The sequence below is a fragment of the Hordeum vulgare genome, chromosome 2H, assembly GCF_904849725.1.
Source record: "Hordeum vulgare subsp. vulgare chromosome 2H, MorexV3_pseudomolecules_assembly, whole genome shotgun sequence".
NCBI classification, from domain to species: Eukaryota; Viridiplantae; Streptophyta; class Magnoliopsida; order Poales; family Poaceae; genus Hordeum; species Hordeum vulgare.
This window is the reverse complement of record NC_058519.1, coordinates 595,100,353-595,120,367: the sequence shown is the minus strand read 5'-3', so window position 1 is coordinate 595,120,367 and position 20,015 is coordinate 595,100,353. Positions and strand designations below refer to the sequence as shown.

The 20,015-nt window shown below is 43.2% G+C and overlaps 1 protein-coding gene across 2 annotated transcripts; it reads left to right on the top strand.

Annotated features, from left to right (window-relative positions):
- Positions 1 to 12,995: 12,995 nt before the first annotated feature.
- On the top strand, positions 12,996 to 17,373 carry LOC123427558 (DNA damage-binding protein CMR1-like). 2 transcript variants are annotated; one of them, XM_045111636.1, is made up of 5 exons: positions 12,996 to 13,203; positions 13,292 to 13,930; positions 14,819 to 15,225; positions 16,620 to 16,718; positions 16,800 to 17,373. In XM_045111636.1, the coding sequence occupies exons 2-5, from the start codon at positions 13,301 to 13,303 to the stop codon at positions 17,029 to 17,031; spliced, it is 1,368 nt and encodes a 455-aa protein (XP_044967571.1). In that variant the 5' UTR covers positions 12,996 to 13,203; positions 13,292 to 13,300; the 3' UTR covers positions 17,032 to 17,373. The 2 variants fall into 2 exon arrangements, with proteins under 2 accessions (XP_044967571.1, XP_044967572.1); XM_045111637.1 differs by having other exon boundaries at positions 13,012 to 13,221.
- Positions 17,374 to 20,015: the final 2,642 nt, after the last annotated feature.

The window sequence follows — 20,015 nt, the reverse complement described above, 5'->3', positions numbered from 1 at the left end:
ACAGGCAAGATGACGTGACCTTGATACCATCTCTAGTCTTGTTGTGCCTAGATTCATGTTTCCTTCGTCATATGCTCGCTGCCTACCACTGAAATAATTGCCTCCTGATATTGCCATGAAACCCAAACACTTTCCCCTCCTAGCAAATATTGAATGGCTAAGTAGGCTTCCTCAACTTCTAATGTTAGCGTTGCTAGTTGCAGGTTCAATTGTCTCATGTGATAACATGAGTTTGATATCATTATGTTAAATCTGTTATTTAATGAATGCACCTATATACTTGGTACATGACGGGAGGCCTAACCTTTTGTCAGGTGTTTTCTTCCATTATTGCCGCCATAGTTTTCGGCTACCGGTGTTTGATTCCATAACTGATCGCTCCTAACACGTTCGGGGTTGTTATGGGGACCCCCTTGATAAATCGTGTAGTGTTAAGACTTGTCCGACAGAACCCAACATTGGTTTTAATGTGCTAATCACTTAATAATAATCTGCATAGGGAATAGCTACCCCCGAGGAATTAATCAACAACCTGGGCCAGTGCTCCTCATGAGTGTTGGTCCAACCCAGAGCTACTTATTACGCTCCCCGGGGCAACTCGATGTTTTGGCGTGGTAACCATCGCTCATCCGTCGTGTCCTGAGACTGAGATACGCGGCTCTTATCGGGGTCGTCGACACGAGGGAGGTCCTGCTAGTCTTGTCTTACCTTAGCGATATATCTTGCGTATAGGAATCCCGGTGAAGCTTTGGTTCTCCCCAGAGTTGAGGTTTTCCTCTAAGGAATCCGACGAGATCACGAGATTCGTGATAGAGGATTACTTTGCGGCCCGTGACCGTTTGTGATGGACTAGTTGGAGCACCCCTGCAGGGTTTAATCTTTTGGAAAGCCGTGCACGCGGTTATATGGCAACTTGGAATATTTGTTAACATCTGGTTCTAAATAACTTGAACTAATTCTAATAAAATTGCCAACCGTGTGCGTAACCGTGACTGCCCCCTTCAAAGACCTCTCTTCGATCAGGAACACGGCGGGGTTATGTTTGACGTAAGTAGGTGTTCAAGATCACTTATTGATCAGCTAGTCTTCGCCCGCTAGCATAGACCACCATGAATAACTTGTTCTACGTAAGTTAGCCACCATAAATGCTTAGGATGTTGCAACCTAAACACTGAACCTTCCTCACCTAATAACTTGACTAGTTTCGGTACCGAGGTCATAGATTGATGAGTCCCTGTGGCTCACAGATTACTTCAACACCCCAACAGGTACAGGTACGCCCAACACAGGTGATCCCTATGGCATGCAGCTCGCGTGGCAGTACGATGAGGAGAATGACCGCATGTACGTGAACTATCCAGAAGACTGAGGCATGGTCGTGATCGTGGGCAAGCATGCAGGGTAGCATAGTCTTTTCTCAAGTTATGTAGTCCGTAGCGGAACTACCTTGTATGAATAAATGTGTGATGTAAACTCTGATATTATCTATGAGATGGCAAACGATTCCCTATTTGTCATCCTTTTATTATGTATGTGCTATATTATCGTGCTTGCGAAACGCTTAGATGCGCTTCTTTCCATTTTGGGCCTCGTTCCCTAAATCGGAAAGGACTGCATCTTAGTCGTTATATGTAATTAGCGAGCATGGTGGAAATCTCAACCTCAGGTATCCTCCTCTTATTAGTCACAATATCCTTCATGTACTTAGCATAAGGAGACATTTTGAGCATATCTGTCAAACGCATTTGCAGAAAGACAGGTCTAATCATTTCAACAAATCGCTCAAAATCCTCATCATCCTTTTTCTTGGATGGTTTGGGAGGAAAGGGCATGGGTTTCTGAACCCATGGTTCCCTTTCTTTACCATGCTTCCTAGCAATGAAGTCGTTCTTATCGTATCTCCTATTCTTAGGTTGTGGGTTATCAAGATTAACAGGTTCAATCTCCACATCCTTATCATTGCTAGGTCGAGCATCTTCATGAACATCACTATCGATATTATCATTAGGCTCACGTTCATCACCAGATTGTGTTTCAGCATCAGAAACAGAGATATCGTTTGGATTCTCGAGTGTAACAGCGATAGGGTTGCTAGCCTGCAAGTTCCTATCATCTTTCTTTTTCTTTCTAGGATGACTAGGTGCCTCGGTGCTAACTCCTTGATAATCTTGTTCAATTCTCTTAGGATGACCCTCAGGATACAAAGGTTCCTCGGTCATTCTACCGCCTCTAGTGACGACTCTCACAGAATTGTCATTCAACTCATTGAGCAAGTCATTTTGAGCCTTAAGTACTTGTTCTACTTGAGTAGTAACCATAGAGGCATGTTTACTCAAAAGCTTAAGATCATTGACGTTTCTGTCCACACAAGCACTTAAATGACAAAGCATACGAGCATTCTGTTCCAATTGTCTGCTAACATAATCATTGAAACTTTGTTGTTTGGCAACAAAGTTATCAAATTCATCCAGGCATAAGCTAGCAGGTTTATCAAAAGGAATATCACTCTCATTGAATCTACAAAGAGAATTTACCTCTACTACCTGTGTCGGGTTATCAAGACCATGGATCTCTTCGATAGGTGGTAGATTTTTGACATCTTCAGATTTAATGCCTTTCTCTTTCATAGATTTCTTAGCTTCTTGCATATCTTCAGGACTGAGGAATAGAATACATCTTTTCTTCGGAGTTGGCTTCGGAGGTGGTTCGGGAATAGTCCAAGCATTCTCATTGCACAAGATATTATTCAATAGGATCTCAGCTTGTTCTACAGTTTGTTCCCTGAAAAAACAACCAGCACAACTATCTAGGTGGTCTTTAGAAGCATCGGTTAGTCCATTATAGAAGATATCAAGTATTTCATTTTCTCAAGAGGGTGATCGGGCAAAGCATTCAGTAGCTCGACAAGCCTCCCCCAAGCTTCTGGGAGACTCTCTTCTTCAACTTGCGCAAAGTTATATATTTCCTGCAAGGCAGCTTGCTTCTTATGGGCGGGAAAGTATTTTTCACAGAAGTAGTAGATCATATCCTGGGGACTACGCACACAACCAGGAGCAAGAGAAGTGAACCAAGTCTTAGCATCATCCTTTAGCGATAAAGGAAACTACTTAAGGATATAGTAGTGGCGGATCTTTTCCTCACTTGTGAATAGGGTGGCTATATCGTGCAACTTAGTAAGATGTGCTACAACTATTTCAGACTCATAACCATGAAAGGGATCAAATTCGACCAGAGTGATTAACTCAGGGTCGATAGAGAATTCATAATCCTTATTGGTCACAAAGATAGGTGAAGTAGCAAACTTTGGGTCGTATTTCTTCCTAGCGTTCAAAGATTTTTCTTTCCACTTGCGCAATAATTTCTCAAGATCTTAGCTATCCTTACAAGCAAGAAAGTCCTCAGCTATCTCTCCCTCCATAACATAACCCTCAGGCATATCAGGCAATTCATATCTAGGAGAGCTAGTTCTAACAGGCGAAATAGTAGGTTCTACTTCAATAATCTCAGCAGTTTCAGAAGTATCATCACATTCAGCAGCAACTCTAGCAATTTGTGCATCAAGGAATGCACCTAGTGGCAAAGCAGTATCAAGCAAAGCATCATCACAAGTACCATGGATAGCAGAAGTAGCATCATCAAGCACATGCGACACATCAAAATTTCTAGCAGAAGGTGGTGTCGCAAACTTACTCATAACTGAAGGTGAATCAAGTGCAGAGCTAGATGGCAGTTCCTTACATGTCCTCGTAGTTGAGGGCAAGACTTTAATTTTTGGATCTCTCGGATTCCTCATAGTGATCAGCAGACGTAAATCCCAAGTGACTCAGAGAATAGAGCTATGCCTCCTCGGCAACGGCGCCAGAAAATAGTCTTGATAACCCACAAGTATAGGGGATCGCAACAGTTTTCGAGGGTAGAGTATTCAACCCAAATTTATTGATTCGACACAAGGGGAAGCCAAAGAATATTCTCGAGTATTAGCAGTTGAGTTGTCAATTCAACCACACCTGAAAGACTTAGTATTTGCAGCAAAGTATCAGTAGCAAAGTGGTGTGATAGCAACAGTAGCAACAGTAACAGTAGCATCAGTGACAGCAGTAGTGATAGAGTAACAGTAGCAGTAATGACAGAGTAACAGTAGCAGCAGTGACAATAGTAGTGACAGAGTAACAGTAGCAAGGACCAGTAGGAAAAACTCGTAGACATTGGATCGATGATAGATAATTATGCCGGATGACATTCATCATGCAACAGTTATAACATGGGGAGATATGTAACTAGCTCCAGTTCGTCAATGTAATGTAGGCATGTATTCCATATGTAGGCATACGTGCTTAGGGAAAAGAACTTGCATGACATCTATTGTCCATCCCTCCTGTGGCAGCGGGGTCCTAATGGAAACTACGGGATATTAAGGTTCTCCTTTTAATAGAGAACCGGAACAAAGCATTAGCACTTAGTGAATACATGAACTCCTCATACTATGGTCATCTCCGGGAGTGGCTCTGGCTATTGTCACTCCGGGGTTGCCGGGTAATAACACGTAGTAGGTGACTACAACTTGCAAGATAGGATCAAGAACACACATATATTGATGAGAACATAATAGGTTCAGATCTGAAATCATGGCACTCGGGCCCTAGTGACAAGCATTAAGCATGGCAAAGTAGTAGCAACATCAATCTCAGAACATAGTGGATACTAGGGATCAATCCCCATCAAAACTAACTCGATTACATGATAGATCTCATCCAACCCATCACCGTCCAGCAAGCCTACGATGAGATTACTCACGAACGGTGAAGAGCATCATGGAATTGGCGATGAAGGAAGGTTCGTGATGACGATGGCGACGATCTCCCCTCTCCGGAGCCTAGAACGGACTCCAGATCTGCCTTCCAGAGGAAGAACAGGTGGTGGCGGCGCCTCCGTATCGTAAAATGCGATGAACTCTTCTCCTTGATTTTTTCAGACGAAAGGGACTAAATAGAGCTGGAGTTGGAGGTGGAAGAGCTCCGAGGTCCCCACAAGCCTGCTAGGCGCGGCCAGGGGGCCCGCGCCTGGTGGGCTTGTGGGCTCCTCGCTCCACTCCTCCAGTTGATTCTTGCGCCAGTATTTTTTATATATTCCACAAAAAATCCTCGTAAATTTCCAGGTCATTCTGAGAACTTTTATTTATGCGCAAAAACAACACCACGGCAATTCTGCTGAAAACAGCGTCAGTCCGGGTTAGTTCCATTCAAATCATGCAAATTAGAGTCCAAAACAAGGGCAAAAGAGTTTGGAAAAGTAGATACGATGGAGACGTATCATCGGTGGATCTAGAGGACCATATCCTCGCGACTGTCCCCAAATGCCCCCTCACCACGGCGAAGACAAATGCACGATAGCTCTGCTACTTGTGAGATGCATTGAGTTTTTTCCTGAAGAGGAAGGGTGAAGCACTATAGTAACGGATAAGTTTTTCCTCCACTGAGAACCAATGTTATCAAACCAATAGGAGAATCATGCAAATTACCGTCTTCAGCAACTACACACAAAATCAAACACTTCCACCCAACACGGGCAAGAGGGTTGTCAATCCTCTTGAACTCGTTACTTCCAAGGATTAGTTCCGATAGTGATAGATAGATAAAAAAGAAAAGTAAAAACAAATTAAATAAATTGCAGGAAGGTATATTTGGTTTTTAGCAATAGGATTAAGTAGACTCTGTGGGTCATAGTTTTCACTAGATGCTTCTCTCTCAAACACATAGCATTCAGTGGGTAGACAAATTACTGTTGGGCATTTGATAGAAAAACGCATAGTTATGATGTTATTCATGGCAATGATCATGTATATAGGCATCACGTCCGTGACAATAGACCAACTCCTGCCCACACCTACTACTATTACTCCAACAATCGACCGACTCCTGCGTGCATCTATGGTAGTAAGTTCATGACAAACAGAGTAACGTTTTAAGCAAGATGACATAATGTAGGCAAAGTAAATCTAATCAATATGAATAAACCTTGTCGTTTTATCTTTAATATGGCAACAATACAAATACATATCTTGTCCCCTACTTTGTCACTATGATATAGAGCACCACAAGATTGAACCCATTACAAAGCACCTCCCCCAGTGAAGATAAATCAATCTAGTTTGCCAAACCAAACGGATAGATCGGAGAGAAATACAAAGTTATAACAATCATGCATGATAAATTTCAAAAAAGACTTGATTACTTTCAATGAATAGTCTGATCATAAATGCATAATTCATCGGATCACAACAAACACACCAAAAAAATAAGATTATATTGGATAGAACACCAAGAAGATTGAGGAGAACATGGTACTGAAGATCAAAGAGAGAGAAGAAGCCATCAAGCTACTAACTATGAAACCGTAGGTCTGTGATGAACTACTCACACATCATCATGAAGGCAACAAGGTTGATGTAGATGGCCTCCGTGATCGATTCTCCTTCCGATAGAGTATGGGAAAAGGCTTCTAGATTGGATCGCGGAAGAATAGAGGCTTGCGACAAAGGTGTCTCTCTGTTGGTTTTGGAGTATTTGGGAATATATAAAAGTGTAATTAGGTTAGGGGGCTCGCGAGGGAGTCACAAGCCTACATGGCGCGCCCTACCCCCGAGGGCATGCCATGTGAGCTCATGGGTCTCTTGTGGCTCGTCTGGTGTCCTCCCGAAGCTTCTAGGGTATCTTTATGTCCAAAATTAACCCTTGTAAAGTTTCATAGTGTTTGGACTTCGTTTGTTATTGATTTTATGAAAAGTCAAAAACATGCAAAAAAAAATGAGCTGACACTCAACACTGGGTTAATAGGTTAGTCCCAAAAAATGATATAAAAATAGCATATAATTGCATATAAAGTATCAAAAATGATAATATAATAACATTAAATAATGAAAAATTATATATACATTGGATACGTATTAGGCTCCATCCCCAAAATGCCAAAGTGCTCTGGCCCGCCATTGAGCAGTCGGAGGGCATGGCTATGACGGGGGTGGTGGCCATGGTGAAGGCAGCCGACTCACCAAGGAGGAGGACCACGTGGTCCGAAGGATGATCGACAAACATCTCCTTTGACGACGACTTGGACCTCACCGACACCTCCAACTCTAAGGACGACGCCCCTACGGCCATTAATGCCTGCACGGAGGGGTAAAACCGCTCGACAACTGCAAGAGGAAGGGGATGTCGAGGAAATGATGACATCATTTGTCCTTCCCCGTGTGCCCGTTTTATCTAGTTTTTTTTATGTTTAAGTAGTACCATCATGCAGATGAGTACTTGTTCTTTTGTTTGTCTGATGACTCCTAGTATGAGTTATGCCTGATTTATGTTCGAGTTATGTCCGTTTATTGCTAGTGTGTTGATCTAGTAGTTTTATATTTTATGGATATGGGGATAAGATATGAGGGAGTACATAGGATAGGCTTGGGCTGGAGTGGACACTGACACTAACTAGGTTGATTGAACATAAGAGCATCTACAACCGGACACCTTAAACCCTCCTAAAACGTTCGGACGGACGGTCCGTTCACTGACCGGTAAAAAAGGAAGTGACCCCACACTACTAAGGAAAACCCTATAGGTATACAAGGAACAACATCACGAGTTTAAAAGAAGTGCTACCGCTGATTAGCAGTAACGTCGGTGAAAGACCACCGCTGCTGCTAGAAGTTAACAGTAGCGCACCGAGAGAATCACACATTACTATTAATTAAGCAAGACACACAATTCCCCCACGTACGAGCCACAATAGCAGTGCTGGACCCAGTCGTCACTACAACAAAAATGGCTTTTTTTGAGACGCTGTTTGTATTCGTCTCTACGCCCATAAACACTAGTAGGCTAAAGACGCTTCTTAAGACGTTTACAAAATGCCACAAACTTTTTCTTATTATTGGTCATTTAGAAAATAGCTATATAATTTTAATTAACTTAGAGACGATTTATAAGGCGCTTTAGTATGCGAATCTATTGAGAAAACTTTTAATAATTATATTTTCAACTTGAAAGGCTATTGAAATTAGTTGTGCTTGTAGCATATTATTTTTTAAAATTTTAATAAGTTGATTCCGGTATCCTATCGCCGTTTATAACATATGGCGTCGTGGGTTGTAGTTCTCTACGACCGCGGGCATGCTGTCGCGGGGCGCGAGACGACGAGTGTCAAAACCACCCATTTATTACCATCCTCGTCCATAAAGTTGTAGTAGTTCGCAGCTGTAGGGGGCGACGACGGCAAGTCGCTATGCGGCTGTGCAAGGAGATGGCGCATGACGAGGTGGCTCAACACATGTACTGCGATGGCCATTTGATCCAATGACGCGGGCTCAGCGGGACAAAGTTTCGATCGGAAATATCACGTCTCTAGCTATGGAATATGACGTCTCTACAGGTAGATTTTCTTGTAGTGCGTGCGCTACTGCTAAGACCATTTGTAGTAATGGGACACCTTACCCTGCGCTGCTACTGTGGCCAGCACGGGCCCATCTTGCGTGCCCCACTTAGCAACAACGTCGGTCGGCTAAACGCGCTACTGCTGATGGGCTTAGTAGTAACGTGACCCGTGACCCATGTTGCTGCTAAGCCCACCTTATCCTCTTTCTCGGCCAGGCCTCACCACTCCCACACTCCCACTACTCTTCTCCACCTGTGTTCGCTGCCACCGTCACCCTCCCGTGCTCGCCGTCGTTGCCTACCCGCGCCCGCCAGCGTCACCCGACGAGGTAGCTCCTCCCTCCTCCCTCCACTTCCCTCCCTCCCTCCCTCCTCCCTCCCTCCTCCCTTTGTTTTTTAAGTAGAATATAATATGTTTGAATATTTTAAGGTATAGAAATGTATCGGAATCCAATAAAATGTATTATAGGTTTGAATTGTCTATTTTTTAATAGAATAGACAATTTTAAACGTATAGGTATCAAATTTAGTATAGAAATTTTGAGGTAAAAAAATCAGGTATGGAAATTTTTAGTAAAGAAATTTAGGTATAGAAATTTTTCGTAATTATTTTTAAATATAAAAGTGTATTAGGCAATTTAATTTTTTTAAGTCGTTATCAATTTGTCAGGAGAAAATGCTATATGACATTTGACGATCTATATATTTCACTCGGTGGAATATGCAGGCTTTATAGTGCCGCGTCTTTGTGGAGTGATCGTCGTCAGAGCTTCCTCTACACTCTAGTCGGTGAGCTAAAATTCCACCTCCTCATTCTCTTCTTCTCAGACACGTGTGTATGATTTTACAAGGAACGCCTTCAACTGGTTTATGTTTTGCCGGAATGTTGATTTATTTCCGTTCCCACAAATTCAAGTACTCGATATGTCCTGTTTTTAGAAAAGGTCATGCCAAAATTTCCCAACTGTTGTCGTGGGGTCGCTTCCTCTTCCTCTTCTAGTGATATGTACCTTGGTATAATGCGTGAGAAAGGGAGAGAAAGCGACCAACACTGAACGTTAAAATTTCTATCGAGGAGTGTCCACTACATACATCATCATATGAGTATGAAGGAGTGCACACCATATACACCATTAGATATGAGACTTGTTCAATAAATCCTCGACAGGCAGAAAGTCAACCCATGCTAAATAGTGCCTGGTATAATTGTCGTCTATTTTTAATCTTCAAATCATGAATACAGGAAATGTTCGACGACGAGAGGATCCTTCAGTGCAAGTGGTGCATCGATGATAGGGGTATGTGCGACCGTTATCCTCACCTAGAGAATGGTACGTCCTTCAATGTCAAGCTATAGGAGGATTTTAAAATTATTACGGTATGTAAAGACGACATCTATTTTCTGTAATGAAGCATGATATGTCCTTTTTTGCTTTAGTTAACTTATAATTTTCGTTTTTATAATTTGACTAGTGCATTTCTTGCCATGCAAGACTCCATGTTTTGGACAAGTTCCATTTCCAAGATAGAGAGAGTGCTGAGACTAAGAGAGCTCACCTAAAGATGGAACTTTCCACTTTTGATCTTAAGATAAAAATGTAATAGATCACACATATTTTGGTTGTTCCATTTGGAGGGCATTGTGCAAGGCATATGAGTTTTAGGAGAACATGCAAATAACCTTCGATCTTTGTCATGACGTTGGTAGTGAAAATTATATCGAAATTTGGGTGCATGTGGATCACTTGATTCCACTTCTACCTCCATGTGAGTTTGTCAACAAATTTGTTAGGTAACTTACATTATTTATTGGAAAATAATTGGTACTCATCCGATTAAACTTGTTTATTTTTAATTGTGATCTTATTTCTCTTCTCCAAAAAATACATGACAAATAGTAGACCGAACCTATTACAGTTATGCCTCTGAGCTTACTTGGTTGGACAAAAATCATCTGACCTCATTTATTCACGATGTTGAGCATTTTAAGAACAATTACATGAGGGGCGACAGTTACATCACTTCAGGCACCTTTGTAAGATTTTTTTTAGTATCGTGTCACTAGTCCATCTTTTTCATACATTCTTCTTAAATAAAACTAAATTGCTAACTATGTTATTATTACTCATGTTCTTCAACAGGTACTCCTGCCAAAGTCTGTGCCTAAAGTGATGTTTACAAAAGGTGATTTTCATATGGTTAGCATACGACCAATGCCGATAAGTTACCCACGTACATACACCATATCTTGAAGGGAGGAAACCGGAAATCAAAGGATGGAGAAACGCAATAAAAGCATCCAGGCAACCACTTGGAGACTATAACTGGCGCATGCCACAATTTAAAGATAGGTTGATATGTATTTTTTAATGTGGAGATGCATGAGTTCACTTTTTATTCTATTTTACGTATGAGAGAATATTATGTGCTATTTAGGAGAGATGGCCATTTCTAGTTTATAACATTGTGTAGTAGTGGTTAACTTGGCATGATTAAGCTGATGATGAGTTGTTAGATGATTAAGATGATGATAAGTTGTTATATGACTAAGGATGATGAGTTATTATATGGCATATATTAAATTAAAATGGATGGATGCACGTGATCAAGTTGAATTAGTAGGAAAATATAAAATTGTAACATCATATTTTTCTACTAATTCAACTTGATCACTTGCACACATCCACTTTAATCTAAATGTTGTTTCTTGCATAATTATTATTGATGTTGTATATTAATATGTACTTCCTCCGGTCCTTTTTAGTCTGCATATAAGTTTTGTCGAAAGTCAAAGTATCTCTACTTTGACCAAGCTTATAGAAACAATTATCAACGTTCACCATGCCAAATCAATATTGTTAGATTCTTTACAAAATGTAGTTTCATAATATACATATTTGGTATTGTAGAAATTGATATTTTTTAATATAAATTTGGTCAAACTTTGCAAAGTTTGACTTGACCTAAATCTAATACGCGGAGTAAAAAGGACCGGAGGGAGTATAACAGTGTGTAAATACAATATAAATATAAAAAAGTATATATACGTGATTAGTAGTGGCGCGTGGTACATAAGCGTGTTACTAATAGTTAGCAGTAGCGAGGGTAAAAACCACACTACTAATACGTTAGTTACCAATAGCACGAGCCTGACCCATACTGCCGCTAACCATTAGTTGTAGCGCCCTAGCAGTAGCATGGGCCCCGTGCTACTGATATGGGAAAAACCCGTGCTACTACTAGGCTTTTCTCTAGTAGTGCTAGTCAGACCCCTCATACCGAGTCCAAATCTGGGGCGGATATGAGATTCTTGGGCACGTCCTCCACGTCTGATACGACCCATGCTGGCTCGTCCCGATCCCACGTATATTTGTTTCCATTCGTTCTTGGATCAAACCCTAGCAACTCCACTCCACTCCCCTCCCATTTGTCCCTAAGCTCACTTTCGTCCTTCTCTGGTATGGCGTGCAGCGGATTCAAGGCCTCCGTCAGCCGTTCTGTGAACTGGGACCTCATCCCAATCGGGCCCGAGGAGGAGATGGTTGTTCGCATTGTGCTCCGTCGTGCCGAGAATGCCCGGCAAAGGTTGGACTCGATGGATGGACTGCAACTCCGGGTAGTGCAACCGCGTCATGGTAGACACGTCAGCCACACACGAACACTTCGCATCCCTCGTCGACCTCACTTTGACCAACACCGTGAAGGATACGAGCTCCGATGAGAAAGAGTAGGGACAACACCATGAGCCCCGTGAGCCGACGTGTGTCGTGTGTTCCACTCTACCTCGCCGACGACCGAACCAGCATTTGGACGGGCGCAACCAACCGTCAGATATGGGCACGACCGAGTCGGACGGGCTCTGCTTTAGATTAGGTTTCCCATGCATGTAATAATACGAATTTAAGAATTCCTAATTTAGATATCCGGTTAAGAAAACATTATTCTGAGATCTAACCGGTCACTATTCGTGGATGCATTCGGACACATCCATGGTCGTTTGAGAGGGTAGGATTTGGTATATCCCCATGTCCGTGGTAGACACTCTAAGAACATCTATCATCGAACCCACCAAATCATCCTTAAACGTTCGAGGACATGACCGGTCAGTGACCAGACAAGAAAGGGAAGGAAAAAACTGATCCAACCGAATTCCTCATATCATCTATATATGTTCGGGTAGTTCGCGAACCCTCATATCCATCTCAAATGTAGGGAGGGTATGAGGACTCGCGGACGCGCCCGGTCAGTCCGGCACCGGCACGTAGGACGCGACCCTATACCGGACTACATTTTCTATTTATTTATTTATTCTTTTTTTTTCTTTATCTTTATCAATCACATGTAATGGACAAACGAGGAAGCAAACGAGGATTGTGACTGCACAAACGATTTTTTTAAGGCAAACAAACGGATAAATAAAAACTCAAAATGAACACTTCCGGTACGTGGGCTGTAAAGCCCAAAAATGATCACGCCACAGTAGACACCACCCCTTCAATCAGAAAAAGAATGGAAAAATAACTGAATCGATCGGTCTCTATCTCGCCAAATCGATCCCCTCCCATTCCCAACCCCTACTCTCGAGCCCTAGCCAGCAGCGGTTGCTGCGCCGCCGCCGTCCGCCCGCCCCTCCGTGCGGCTCCACCGCCTGCTGCTCCGGGCCGCTGCTGTACTGCGAGCGCCGCCCGCTGGTGTCTGCTGCGTCACCTCCTTCTGCTCCGTGCCGCTGCTGCCTGCTGAGCCACCACCCGAGGTTGAGAAGGTCGTAGCTTTGGCGGCAGCGGTACTACCTTCGGCGCTGGTACCTAAATTTTTGTAGGCCTAAATGTTCCTCTCGGCTAAACTTGATTCCTGGGTCCGCCACTGTCCAGGGGTGAATAATGGCGTCGCGGCCGGCCGCCGGTCTCACCGACTACGAACGCCTCCGCGAGGAGAACATCCGCCGCAACGAGGCCATCCTCGCCTCCCTCCGCCGCAAGGCCGACGAGCTCTCGGCCGCCATCAAGACAGCGTCTAAACGAGTACGCCCCAGCAACCAGCCCCGCAAGAAGCCCGCCGCCAAGACAAGCCCCGGCCAACTCCGCCGCTCCCTCCGGCTCTCTCAACCCCCCCCCTCCCACTCCCCAGACGCCGAGCCCACGCCCGCCCCCCCTCCGGTGCCCCGCAGCACCAGCTTCGCCTCCTCGCTCGCATCCTCCATCATCGAGGCCGTCTCGCTTGCACCACCGGCCAAGGTTCGGGCGGACGATTTCGATGCCGGGAAGGAGCTCGTGCTGACGCCTGCGAACGTTAGGAAGGTGGTGCCCGACAGGATACTTGGGGTTCGGGTCCTGCCCCTGCTCGACCGGACCGTGGTTGCAGCGGGGAACAAGTTGGGGAATATTGGGTTCTGGGATGTGGACGGCATGGTGGAAGACGAGGATGACATCGGTGCAGATGGGGTGTTCCAGTATTTGCCTCACAGGGGTCCTGTGCCAGCAATCGTCGCACACCCTGCCGCGCCACAGAAGGTGAATGCTCCTTGCTATTCTGCTCTTCTACAGGTTTTCTGATTAGTGATTTAACATCTGGAATTTAAGTTAATTGTATGGTGTTCACTTCAATTGGATTGCTGGATGGTATGAACACATGATTTAGTAAGAGTAAATTGCACTTCTCTTTGCTAACTTGTGCATAAATCTTTTACACACATAACTCCGAAGTTCACTAAAAGAACTTACAAGTCTCCTGTTAACCGAGCTCGCTGTGTTGACGAGTTCGAAGCTGTGTAGATAAAGCAAATAGAAGTTTCTGTTGTATGGGCAATTGTTTGTAGGGATGATAATATTTAGCACTGTTACTAGTCATTGGATTGTTTCTAGGATGACATCTGTGAGATGAACTGATTGAAGAAAATTATTGCTGCTGCCTAACAGCTGTGAATCGTATATTAGGTTGTGGGGACTGCAAGGTTGGCAGGTTAATACTCTGGATTAATTGTCATATGAGGACAGGGGAACATTTTTGATCGGTGTGTGTGTGTGGTGACTGTACAAAATGAGACATGGGAGAGGATGGAAGAAGGCAGGGGCAAGTGGTTGTTAAGGGAGACAGAGGGACTTTAGATGTTGTTGGTGTTCTTCCTTATTAATCTTAAGCAGCTAGCAGCTAATTCTAGGACCTTTTCCCCCAAGATGCATCCCGTAGCTACATTTGCTAACCATGTTTCAAGGTAGACCAACTAGGTTGTATGCTCCCGTTTCTGATATGTGTGGTGTTGACAAGCATAAGCGTCTTCTGACAAGGTTGTTGGTAGGATGAGCAGACAATATATTCTAACAGTTATTTATATTTTGTTGAACATCTCCTCATTCAGTTATGATTCTAATTTTGTTGTCTTTCTTCTATTTGCCTTGTAGATTTACAGCTGTAGTTATGAGGGTGAAATTTGTCTTATGGACCTTGAGAAGGAGAGCTTTAATATGATCCAGTTGTGCGACTATCCTGTTTATTCGCTTTGTCAAGCACCAGATAGTCCTAGCTGCCTATATTTTGGTGACGGAAATGGCGAACTGAAACTCCTCGATGAGCGGATGGGTAAGGTATCAGCCACATGGGATTCACATGACAATACAATTAACTCAATAGATTTTCATCCAGAGAAAAAACATATGCTTGCCACAAGTTCAACAGATCGAACAGCACGCATATGGGATCTCAGAAGGCTTAAAAGGAAGAAAGAAGAGAGCTTGAAGGTTCTAAAACATAATAGATCTGTTCAGTCAGCTTATTTCTCACCTAGTGGCCTCATGCTAGCAACAACAAGGTAACAATTTTCCTACACTTGCTGTAGTTAATGTCTGTTCTGTTGTTTGAAAGAAAGGATTTCCTGTTTGATTTAATGAATGTGTTTCTTTAACAACCATCACCTTGTGATGAACTCTGATTGTGTCAATACATAGCTGATTCCAATTGGGACCTCAACAAGTCCTATAGCATCTGTATGATGTTTATTTAAATATTCTACGTTACTAGTATGCAATCTGTGTGTTTGCACAGGCTACTACATAATACTCCCTCCATCCCATAATATAAGAGCGTCTTTCAAGCTATGTTAGCTTGGAAAACACTCTTATGTTGTGGGATGGAGGGAGTACTATTTACCTTTCGTTACTTTATTTATTAAAATTTACATTGCTATTATTTCATTGGCCTTGCTTTTGATCATTGGATTATTTATTTATTTTCGAAGCATGGAGGCATGCATGTGAATATATTAGAAGAGAGAGGGAGGGGGGGGGGGTCCATACAAAGTTCAAAAGAACAAGGACCAAACATGATTAGAGTGTCGAAAGAAACAAAACACATCAACACCAAAAGAATGGTGAGCAGAAAAAAAAGAAAAAAAACCTGTGATCGCTGAACCTAACTCATCCTGCTGAACCAGAAATTATTTGTGCCCACCTTGATCTGATTAACAACCTGCTGCGCCGGCGCGACCTTACCTTCAAACACCCAACTATTCCACTCGTTCCGGATAAAATGCATAGGCAATCAAACTTCTTCCTGAAGATGTTATGTGCATCAACCTTCTAGCAGTGAACCACCACACTGAGGTATTCATGATGGGGTATTGCACATAGCTGGTAATCTGGATGGGAAAAACTGAGAAACAATGTACGCTAAACCATCGGAACAGAGGTAGTACAGTTCCCATATATCAAGCATGCTTTGTCAGATTAAATCTAGACCTGTATAATCTGGACTCACCACATAATCGACAGATCATATTATTTAGTCTATATATATGTGGAAGAACATGGTGTGGCTCATTTGCCTCTTGCTTTAATAAAATAATAGATTAGTTAACAGCCATAAGGCAATATATGATGGAAAGACGTACTATTTTTCAGTTTTATGTTATGCTTCAAACATTATATTTAAGTTTAACTACAGAAATGTCATCTTCTTTTGAATCGCAAAATATATGTTACAGTGCACTTGTTTAATACTCCCTCCATTCACAAATATAAGATGTTCTAACTTTTATCATAATCGAATGTATATAGACATGTTTTAGTGTGTTTGGTCACTCACTTGAGTCCGTATGTACTCCATATTGAAATATCCAAAACATCTTATATTTGTGAACGGTGGGAGTAGTTTATACAGAATTATGTTGTTACAGAAGGCCTTACTCTTTTTCTGTCCACTGTCCAGCCTCGATGATACTGTCCGAGTCTTTTGTGGGGATGACTTTGATAGGTCACACAGTATCAAGCATAATAACCAGACAGGCAGATGGATTTCTACATTCAAGTATGGCAGCTCTTTTCACCCAGTGGCTAGCTTCATGACCTTGAATGAATATCTCTTCGCAAACTAATTCGATTATTGCAGGGCAATCTGGGGCTGGAACGACGTCGACCTATTTATCGGAAACATGAAAAGGGCAATAGATATTATCTCACTTGGTGGCGATGACAGTAGTGTCTCGGCTTCGAACAGCGCATGCCTCGAGAGTGAGCACATGACAGCCATTCCGTGCAGGTTTTCCGCACATCCATATAAAGTCGGGCATCTTGCTTGCGCAAGCTCCGGTGGCAAGGTGTTCTTTTGGACGAGGGCTTGAATCAACAAGATCTCCGGTGGCCGACTTTGCGAATTGTTACCGATTCTGTTAGTTAGTAGTCATGCTAGGAACTTAGTGCTTGTTTAGTGTCCTGTTGAAGAAGATTAGCATAGTGGTACCATTCTTCTTTGTAATGTTTTAGACTTTTAGTTGGTGGAGCAGTTGAATATCGTCAGAGAAACACTGGGCAGCTGGGAATCGGTTTTCACTAGCCGAGTGTTTTGGAGCTCGCATCCTTGCATTGTTTCCTCCCAGTTCCTGATGCAAATCCTAGCTAGTTACCCTGTTTGATAGCAAAGAATTTTTTAAAGTATTCAAAGAATACTACAGTATTTTAGATTACTATGGTTTTATTTACAACGGGCTGTTTGTGTGCGCCTAAAAACTGTGGTTTTGATACTAGAGTATTTGCCAAACCACAGTATTTTCTCTGCATAATAAAACGAACCCAGGCCTCTTTTTTTAAAACCGAGTATGGTGAGAAAACGGTCAAAATGGGAAAACTAGAGTATCAAAACTGTGATATTTTCTGTCTATAGGTTAAAATACTGTAGTTTTCAAATACTTTAGGTTTTTCAATACTTTGCTATCAAACGGGGCCTTAGGGTGGACATGATTCAGGTTGGCATCCATTTTGGCTCTCGGGTCCAGAAGCGATTCTTCTTATCTGCAGTAACGTTGCCATGGGGATGTGTGTTCATATTTAGGGCGTACTGTTTTCAATACTTTGCTACCAAATGGGACCTTAGGGTGGACATGCTTCATGTTGGCATCCGTTTTGGACATGAGGGCTTCAATCCTGTTTGGACATGTCATGCATTCTATGGATCGCAACCAAGGAAGGCCTTTCCAAACAAAGGGCGTCCCCTTGATTCTTCCCCAAATGTCTATTGGGTGATTCGGGCAAAAAAGCCAATCCAAGGGCCCTGTTTGTGTGATGTTCGTCGAACATCCATCTTAGAGTACCTTTAGTCAGATAACCCAATGCTCGAAGCAAAAAAGCTATTCAACTGTGCTCCTTTTATCAAGTCCAAATATTCGGGTTTTCTCGCACCACTTCAACCTAGCCCGTGGGGCAGATTTAGGGATGCCCGGACATGTTTCTGACGTGTCTGCTCGTCCACGCTTCCTCTTCCCTTCAAATCGCCCCCATTGTTCGCCCAACTTGACCTCTTCCTCGTCCACGCTGCCCCTTGCCTAGCTCTACTGCGGTCCCCACCCTAGATCCGTCGACATCCCCGATTCGAAGCATCACCACCACGGCCCCCAAACCCCTCATGTCCTCGTCTCGTGGAGCATACACCTCGCCCACCATGTGTTTGATGAGATGATTGAGCTAATTCTTTCGCTCGTTTGTAGACCAAACGGTGGATTTGTCGGATAGACGAAGATGCTAAGGTGATGAGCATCTTGAAAGAGATGTAGAAGAAAGAGGAAAATGTTCTCAATTTTAAGGGTTCAATAAAGGAAATAATAATTGTTGGCCAAGATGGGGTGTAACAACCCAGATGTAATCCATTCCATATTTGAATCCTTTCCTATTTTGTGGAAACATGTTTTGGATATTATTAAGGTTATCATTTCATGTGGCTCATTGCATGTCATCATCTTGCATCATGGCATCCTTCTTCTATGCATTGCTTTCTTTCTTGTGTTGCTAGTTGATCCATCTTGGTAATGAGTAGCTTGCTTGGATGGTGAGATGTTGTGGTGTTTTCAAACCAATGATTTAAAACAATGCTTTTCAAACTATGCTTTCAAAACAATGCAAGCCCTTCCCCTTTTGATATTTTAACTTGTGTGTTAAACCTTGATTGAACCTATTTTAAAATGTTGAACATTTAGAGTATTTAATTGTGATTGAGGGGGTAACTCTCATTGCTATATTAACCTTTAGGTTCATAGGGTTTTATTTAAAAACAACCTTATTAATTCCTGTTTTGTGTATAATTTAGTTGCTCTAAAAATGTGGTTTGTATTTTATTTAAATGGGGCATAAATCCCTCAGCCCCTGGCCATTTTTATTTTTCTAAACAAACCGTTCTACTTGTTCATGTGAGTTTTTGTTTGTGGCTGTTATTTTAAAAAGAAAACCCCCTTGTTTTTATTTTCTTTCTCCGAGGCTCCAGAGAGCCCACGTGGGCCGGCTACCCCTTTCTCCACCTGGGCCTCGTCTCCTTTGCTTCGCCGCGTGGCCCCTTCCCCTTTCCTTTCTTCTTCTTGACGCCGTTGCTCCTTTCCCCTCCTTTCCGTCAGAGAGCGTGGCGCGTGTGAGAGAGAGCTCGCGTCCGTGGCTTCACGGACGTCGAGGCCGTCAACCCTCCTCCTCGACGTGCGTGCTAGGGTTCTGTTGGGGAGCGTTGCATGGGAAACAAAAAATTTACTACGCACACGAAGACCTATCATGGTGATGTCCATCTACGAGAGGAGATTTGGATCTACGTATCCTTGTAGATCGCACAACAGGAAGCGTGAAGAAACACGGTTGATGTAGTGGAACGTCTTCACGTCCCTCGAACCGCCCCACGAACCGTCCCACGAACCGTCCCGTGATCCGTCCCACGATCCGTCCCGTGATCCATCCCATGAACCGTCTCGCAATCCATTGCACGAACCGTCTTGCGATCCATCTCACGATCCGTTCCAATCTAGTGCCGAACGGACGACACCTCCGCGTTCAGCACACGTACATCTCGATGACGATCTCCACCTTCTTGATCCAGCAAGAGGGGGCGGAGAGGTAGAAGAGTTCTCCGGCAGCGTGACGGCGCGCCGGTGGTGGTGATGATCTACTCCGACAAGGCTTCGCCTAAGCTCCGCAGAAATACGATCTAGAGGAAAAACTGCGTGGTATAGGGTCGAGCAGCACGTGGCAAAGTTGTGTCTCAAAAACCCTCAATACCTCTAGTATATATAGGAGGGAGGGAGGGGAGGAGGCAGCCTCAAACCCTCAAGGTTTGGCCGAAATTGGAGGTGGAGGAGTC